Here is an 8,579-nt window from a genome sequence, read left to right on the forward strand (position 1 = left end):
TTTGTAATTTTATTTTTTGTCTTGTTTTTTTATGGTTACTAAAATTTGTCTACTGTGAAGCAATAAAAAGAATCTCTACCCCTAAAATTTGTATGTAAACCAGAAGTACCGTTATTCCTGCTAGATATTTTGGTTGCATCCCTTATATCAACCTTTATTAGCATATAGGAAACCTATATTCATCGCTATCAACCTTTGTTAGCATCTTGGCTCGGAGATTTAAATACAATACTTACTCATTTAAAAACTAAATTATATTACTTCCTTCAGGTTATAGCACTAGTTATCTCTCTTATGAGATATGCCATAGAGGAAACTAAGTTATTTAATGATGCACACAAATTTTTTTATTGATATCCGTTGATTGCTGGAAATTTCCAAAATGGTGCGCATTACTTATGTGTCCTCAGTCCTTTCCAAAACGGAAACTTCAAGCACACCTCTGTCATCGTTCATGGTTATCTTTAATTTCTTTCCATCAAATGCCATCTTCCTTATGTTGTATAATGCACATTTATCCTTGGCCCATTTCAAAATTTTAATTCACCTATATATAAGCCACTATATCTATGTATTTAGGGACTACTTAGTGCGACTAAGTAATTTGGAAACATATCGACCCATTTATATGCATCAAGGGAGGCACTTCTTAGGAAAAACAACTGATGGCAATTAAAGACGTTGTGTGCGCACCTGCGAGGGCCACTCTCTCAGTTATTATATAATTGTAAAATGTTTGTTGAATATGAATATCATGTTGTGATGGTCCTTTTACCATGCATGGTTGCATATTGAAATAGGCCCTTTCCATTCATGGTTGTATGTTGAGATAGTATGCTTACATGTTAAGAGATAATAATTGGTCAAAAATACCTATTTAACTATATAAGATTTATAGCGGCAATAGCGGATTAGTTGACTTATATAATTACCCAGACACCAACATAATTTATACGAATGCAAGCCCACTCTATTTTGAAAGCACCCTCTTCCGACTCTGACACAAAACCTGAAGTCATGGCTTAGTTGCAACAATCGACTACTCCACGACAAGTCTACTTATTTGGGATTCACGCTACAACTTTGCCAGGTTTATAAGTACACTTTAGTTACTGACTGGTAGGGCCTTGAACGAGAATCAATATCAAAATGGTAGACAAAATGACCATGCTTCAAGCCCTCACTCAAGGTCTATGCTTCGTCGATGATGTTTCTAGCTTCGGCTTCTTTTGCTTCGTCATCGGTGCTTCCAGCATCAGTTTTCTCATTTCGCCCTCGCTGCTTCCAGCATCACTTTCTCCTGATTCCCTGTCACTGCTTCTAGATTCACTCTCTCCTGATTCCTCATCAATGCTTCCCATTTCACTTTCTCCTAAACCGGCCACGTTCTCAACTTGTCCCACTGATAAAAAATATATCAGTTACTAACTATTAACACATTCTTGCAAATAATAACTAGTAGTACTACAATAGACAACATAGAGGTAAACGAATTACATACCTGGTGGATTGTAGAAGCTAAAATAGGGGAACAGAGCCCATGGATGGTTGAAAAGACGAAGCTCGCTCGTGAGCTTCTTCGGCCTTAGTGACTTGAGATCAATCATGTAGGTGCCAATATTTGTGGTTGCGAAGATGATAGCCGTTCTTTCAACAGAGCCAACCAACTCAGTATGTGAGATCATGGGATCGCTTGCAAGGAGATGCTTCTTTAGATCGATGACTTCAGATTTTTTCCACGTTGCAACCTGGTCGTGACAAACCTCCCTCCAGTACACGGAGAGATTGAAACCATTGAGCCTCGCAATCCCCAGTTGGCCGTCCTCCGGCGCAATCAGGGCATGAGAGTCATAGTGGGCGCTCTGGATCTCAAACGTCGGCTCAATCTCTGATAGGCAAGACGTTCCCAAGTCATACTTAAGTACACCAAGACAAGCATCGTGCATCAAGATAAAATGTAGCGCGCCTCCGGAGAGCACACCGGGCATCCAAGAGAGACTGATATCACTCTCAATAAAGCCTAGGTCAAGGGAGGTCGGGGCGCTCCAAGTACTCGTCTCCGAAGAATACACGATCGCCGTGGCCACCTTCTCCTCGTCAAGGCCGATGGAGACCACAAAAAATGGGCCCGATTGGCAAGCCCCATGGTCGCAACTGTCAACGGCACAAAGCACAGCTGCACATTCATCAGTATTCCAATTTTCGCCTCTCTGTGGTGCTGGTAGCTCCCTAGTGTTGCCCGTCATGGGGAACCAGATAACCCAATCTGAAAATAGGACACGGCCGTGGCGGCAGTCGGCCACATTATTGTGTTTAGGGTGACCACGGGGGATAAATTTGGTGATGGGGATGAAGGGGTCATTGCAGAACCAACTATGGAGAAGTCCGAGCATAGGTGGTGTATTATGGAAGGCTCGATAGCGGCCGAGGAAGCCATTGTCGGAGAGGAGGCGGCACCACAGTTTGCAGACGAGGGATGCACGAACGAAATTCTCAGGCTCACCAGGCGGGAGGCGGATGAGGATTGCCTCTACGATTTCTTCCACGTCCTTGATCTCCAAAGCATCTTCCATATGGCTGGACCGGCAGCCTGCGGGTGTTGGCACCAAAACACATAAACTGTTAGCGGATATTCTCATATGCCTCCAAAGGCCTATAAAATGCTAGCCTATACAACTAAAGGTGTTTTAAATAATGGTGGAGATACTCATGAAAGCAAAGACCTTACGAGCCGTTTTTCTAAAACACCTCAGAAACACACAATGGAGGCATCTTCAGAACGCCTACAAGCATAATTTGTGGCATTATAAAGAATGCCTCAAAAGTTCAAATGTGGCCTTTCTCCGGCCGCCTCCAAAAAAGTTTTGTGGCGCTTTTCAAATTGCCTTCAAAACATTTTTATGGAATGTTTGAAGAATCTATATAATAATAGAAAAGGAGAAATGCCAAAAGTTGTCAAATAGTTTATTGATTTAAGATAAGATCAAGTACACTAGATAACATGTAGGGATGTTCTATATATAAATGCCAAATGCCCCCGCAGATTGATTACCAATGTGTATATATAGCTTACTCCTGGTGTGCATTTTTCTAAAATGAACAGAAGGCTCACCATACATAGAAGGACACAACGAACAAGCTCAAATTTCAACAGGACAAGTAGCACACTCCATGATGTTATAGCAAAATGATTCTTCCCGTAGACCATCTAGCACAAAGAAAAAGCGAAAGTAGAATGAACTACAACAATTAAGGGACATTACCTCAAACACCTTGTGTGCACTATGGCGTTAGATCAACAGCAACCAAGCATGGGTATGCTTGGCGCGGGTAGGATGACCCCTGATTTGTGTGTGGCCTGGTCCACCTTGCTCCTCCTCCGCTCTGACGCCCAGATCTCCCCTCTACTTCACTACGCCCACTACAATCCCACCTCCGAGACCGGGGACAAGAGAAGAAGAGGCGCGGCGTGGGATGGCAGTGGAGGTCGCGGCGGTCACGAGGCTGTGGCGGTTCCAGCGTAGTACTCCCGTGGCACAGGCGGCCCCGATGGCAACGAGCCGCTCGACGATGGGTAGGATGGGGATTTTTGTTGTGTTCCTGTTTTGAGGTGGGGGAAGGGAGGAGGTCCGACGAGCAGTGTAGGAAGAGGAGGTCGCGGCGGGGAAGCGTCACCGACGGCTTGGCACGCGACGGTGGAGGGGCGGCGGCGGCTAGGAACCCTAGCGACCGCTCAGGTGTATGGGGATCGAGCAGGGGGTTCTGGACGAAACACAACCTAAGTGTCTAGGGCACCGCAGCGGCGGATTTGGGTTTATGAGGAAGATCCGTGTGAGACTACCGGGCCGTGCGTCGATGGCGTGGGCTGATATTGTCTTTGTATTTTTTTCCTTGTTTTTATGGTTACTAGAATTTGTGAACTATGAAGCAATAAAATGAATCTCTGGCCCTAAAATTTGTAAACCAGAAGTACTGTTATTCATGCTAGATTTTGTTGTTGTATCCCTTATATCAACCTTTATTAGCATATAGAAAACTTATATTCATCGAGGTTAGATATATCTCTTCTATTAACCTTTGTTGGCATCTTGGCTCAGAGATTTAAATATAATAATTTGAACTACATTATTTTACTTCCATTAGGTACAAAACACTAGTTATCTCTCTTATGAGCTATGCCACATAGGAAACTAAGTTATTAATGTCACACGGAATTTTCGTTGATTCCTGGAAATTTCCAAAATGGTGTACATTACTTATGTGTCCCCAGTCCTTTCCAAAAATGCAAACTTCAAACACACCTTCGTCATCGTTCATGGTTATCATTCATTTCTTTCTATCAAATGCCATCTTCATTTTGTTGTACAATGCTCATTTATCCTTAGCCCATTTTAAATTTTGATTCACCTATATATAATCCACTATATTTATATTTATATATTTAGTGATTGTTTAGTGCAACTGAGTAATTTGGAAGCATATTGAGGCATTTATATGCATCAAGGGAGGCCCTTCTAAGGAAATACAATTAATGGCAACTGAAGACGTTGCCTGCGCACTTGCGAGGGCCACTTTGTTAGTTATTATATAATTGCAAATTGTTTGTTGAATATAAATATCATGTTTCGATGCACCTTTTACCATGCATGGTTGCATACTGAAATAGGCCATTTTCATTCATGGTTGTATGTTCATATAGTACGTTTACATATTAAGAGATAATAATTATTGCAAAATACCTATTTAATTATATACGATCTATAGAGTAATATTGGATATTAGATGATTTATATACTTACCCACACACGAACATAATTTATATGAATGCAAGCCCACTCTATTTTGAAAGCACCCTGTTTCGATTCTGACACAAAACTGAAAGTCATGGCATAGTTGCAACAATCAACTACTCCACGGCAAGTCTACTTATTTGGGATTCAGGCAACAACTTTCCAGGTTTATAAGTACACTTTACTTACTGACTGGTAGGGCCTTGAACGAGAACCAATATCAAAATGGTAGCCAGAATGACCTTACTTCAAGCCCTTGCTCAAGGTCTATGCTTCATCATTGTTGTTTCTAGGTTCGGCTTCTTCTGCTTCATCATCGGTGCTTCCATCATTAGTTTTATCATTTCCACGACACTGCTTCCAGCATCATGTTCTCCTGATTCACTATCACTGCTTCCAGCACTCTCTCCCGATTCCTCATCAATGCTTCCCATTTCACTTTCTCCTAAATCAGCCACGTTGTTAACCTGTCCCACTGAGAAAAATATACTAATTACTTACTACTAACACCTTCTTACAAATAACAACTGGTAGTATTACAATAGACGACTTAGAGGTAAATGAATTACATACCGATTGGATTGTAGAAGCTAAAATAGGGGAATAGAGCCCATGGATTGTTGAAAAGACGAAGCTCGCTCATGAGCTTCTTCGTCCTTAGTGACTTGAGATCGATCATGTAGGTGCCAAGATTTGTGGTTGCAAAGATGATAGCCATTCTTTCAACAGAGCCAACCAACTCAATATGTGGGATCATGGGATCGCCTGCAAAGGAGATGCTTCTTTAGGTCAATGACTTCAGATTTTGTCCATGTTGCAACCTGCTCGTGGCAAACCCCCCTCTAGTGCACGGAGAAATTGAAGCCATTGAGCCTCGCAATCCCCAGCTGGCCGTCCTCCGGCGCAATCAGGGCATGAGAGTCAAAGCGGGCGATCTGGATCTCAAACGGCGGCTCAGTCTCTAGTAGGCAAGACGTTCCCAAGTCATACTTAAGTACACCAAGATGAGCATTGTGCGTAAAGATTAAATGTAGCGCGCCTCCGGAGAGCACACCGGGCATCCAAGAGATACTGATATCACTCTCAATAAAGCCTAGGTCAAGGGAGGCGGGGGCGCTACGATGATGACCCACAAGTATAGGGGATCTATCGTAGTCCTTTCAATAAGTAAGACTGTCGAACCCAACGAGGAGCAGGAGGAAATGACAAGTGGTTTTCAGCAAGGTATTCTCTGCAAGCACTGAAATTATCGGTAAGAGATAGTTTTGTGATAAGATAAATCGTAACGGGTAACAAGTAAATAAAGTAACTAAGGTGCAGCAAGGTGGACCAATCCTTTTTGTAGCAAAGGACAAGCCTGGACAAACTCTTATATAAAGCAAAGCGCTCCCGAGGACACATGGGAATTGTTGTCAAGCCAGTTTTCATCATGCTCATATGATTCGCGTTCATTACTTTGATAATTTGATATGTGGGTGGACCAGTGCTTGGGTGCTGCCCTTCCTTGGACAAGCCTCCCACTTATGATTAACCCCTCTCGCAAGCATCCACAACTACGAAAGAAGAATTAAGGTAAACCTAAGCATAGCATGAAACATATGGATCCAAATCAGCCCCTTACGAAGCAACACATAAACTAGGCCTTAAGCTTCTGTCACTCTAGCAACCCATCATCTACTTATTACTTCCCAATGCCTTCCCCTAGGCCCAAATAATGGTGAAGTGTCATGTAGTCGACGTTCACATAACACCACTAGAGGAAAGACAACATACATATCATCAAAATATCAAACGAGTACCAAATTCACATGATTACTTATAACAAGACTTCTCCCACGTCCTTAGGAACAAACGTAACTACTCACAAAACATATTTATCATCAAGATCAGAGGAGTATTAATTATCATTAAGGATCTCAAAATATAATCTTCCACCGGATAAACCAACTAGCATCAACTACAAGGAGTAATCAACAATACTAGCAACCCACAGGTACCAATCCGATGTTTTGGGACCAAGATCGAATACAAGAGATGAACTAGGGTCTGGGAGGAGATGGTGCTGGTGAAGATGTTGATGGAGATTGACCCCCTCTCGATGAGAGGATCGTTGGTGATGACGATGGCTTCGATTCCCCCCCTCCCGGAGGGATGTTTCCCTGGGAGAACAGCTCCGCCGGAGCCCTAGATTAGTTCTACCCAGGTTCCGCCTCGAGATGGCGACGCTTCATTCTGAAAGCTTCCTTCTGATTTTTTTTCTAGGTCAAAACACACCATATAGCCAAAGATGGGCACCGGAGGCCTGCCAGGGGGCCCATAAGGTCGAGGGCCGCGCCCTCCACCCTTGTGGCTGGCTGGTGGCCCTCCTCTGGTCCTTTCTTGGCCCAATATTTTTTATATATTCCAAAAACATGCTCCGAGAAGTTTCAGGACTTTTGGAGTTGTGCAAAATAGGTCTATAATATTTTCTCCTTTTTCAGTCCAAAATTCCAGCTGCCGGCATTCTCCTTCTTCATGTAAACCTTTAAAATAATAGAGAATAGGCATAAGTATTGTGATAAAATGTGTAATAACAGCCCATAATGCAATAAATATCAATATAAAAGCATGATGCAAAATGGTCGTATCAACTCCCCCAAGCTTAGACCTCGCTTGTCCTCAAGCGAAAGCCGAAATCGAAAAATACGTCCGCATGTTTAGAGATAAAGGCATCGATAAAATAAAATACGGACATGAGGGCATCATGTTCATCTTTAGAACAACAACATATAATGCCATATAATTTCTTATGCTAAAGTAACAATTCATTCAAAAAGTAAAGTATGAATCTGAAACTTCATTGAAAACTAACAAACTATGATCTCAGTCATTGAAGCAATTGCAATTTATCATAACATCGGAAAGAGTCAATATAAGAGCTTTCCAGCAAGTCCACATACTCAACTATCATTTAGTCTTTCACAATTGCTAACACTCACCTGATATTTATGGGTCCAAAGCTTCAACCGGACACAGAGAAAAATAGGGGCTTATAGTTTTCGCCTCCCAACCTTTTACCTCAAGGGTAACGTCAACAATAATACTTAAGAAAACCTACATCTTAGTGGATATATATATATATATCCACTAAGATGTAGGTTTTCTTAAGTATACCAACACATAGTGCTTGCCAAAGGAAAACGTATAAAAAGGAAAGGTGATGATCACCATGACTCTTGTATAAGGATGTAACGCCCCGAGACCGTTGTGCCAGGTGTCCTCCAGTTATTCGCTGTTGTTTGCCTTGTCTTTGCTTGCGTGTTGCATCTTGCCATGTCATCATCTGCATTGCATCATCATGTTTTCAAAACTTGCATCCGTCAGGGTTTCCCCAGTTCCGTCCGTTGTCCGTTCCGAGCCCAACCACACTTGCACGCGCCCGCAGCATGTCTGAAATAGTATTTTTATAAGTGGACGGAAAATGTTCTTGGAATGGGTTGAAAGTTGGCATGTGGTCTTATTATAGTGTAGATAGACCGATCGCATTTGGAGTCCGTTTGACGCCCCAACGAATAAATGTAGCGGCAATAGTAGCCGGTCAAAACGTCGGACGTTTTCGGTCTCCGGAAACAATCGCCGGGCCTCCCTCTCTTCTCTTCTCTCAGCTCGAGACCGTCTACACAGCTCACTACCTACCGCCAGGCCTAACCTAGGCTCTCTCGTCAGTCCGCGGACCTCCTCGCGCGCGCGTCCGAAAGTTGTCCCGGACCCGACCCGGACAGTCGTCACCGTTGGATCCGGATCATCCCC

General features: G+C 42.9%; 1 protein-coding gene across 1 annotated transcript; it reads right to left on the bottom strand.

Moving 5' to 3' along the window:
• Positions 1 to 915: 915 nt before the first annotated feature.
• LOC125523326 (uncharacterized) lies at positions 916 to 3,785 on the bottom strand. The gene is made up of 3 exons (XM_048688372.2): positions 3,264 to 3,785; positions 1,502 to 2,590; positions 916 to 1,402 (listed from the first exon to the last, which is right to left on the bottom strand). Exons 2-3 carry the CDS (start codon positions 2,571 to 2,573, stop codon positions 1,185 to 1,187), a joined length of 1,290 nt encoding a protein of 429 aa, XP_048544329.2. The 5' UTR covers positions 2,574 to 2,590; positions 3,264 to 3,785; the 3' UTR covers positions 916 to 1,184.
• Between the last annotated feature and the right edge of the window lie 4,794 nt (positions 3,786 to 8,579).

Source organism: Triticum urartu, chromosome 7A (genome assembly GCF_056163025.1).
Source record: "Triticum urartu cultivar PI428250 chromosome 7A, HENAU_Tu73, whole genome shotgun sequence".
Classification (NCBI taxonomy): domain Eukaryota; kingdom Viridiplantae; phylum Streptophyta; class Magnoliopsida; order Poales; family Poaceae; genus Triticum; species Triticum urartu.

Coding starts and splice junctions, on each gene's coding strand:
- LOC125523326 (XM_048688372.2), bottom strand. CDS start 2,573: ATGGAAGATGCTTTGGAGATCAAGGACGTGGAAGAAATCGTAGAGGCA. Junction 1,403..1,501: donor TAGCTTCTACAATCCACCAG/GTATGTAATTCG, acceptor ATTTTTTATCAG/TGGGACAAGTTGAGAACGTG.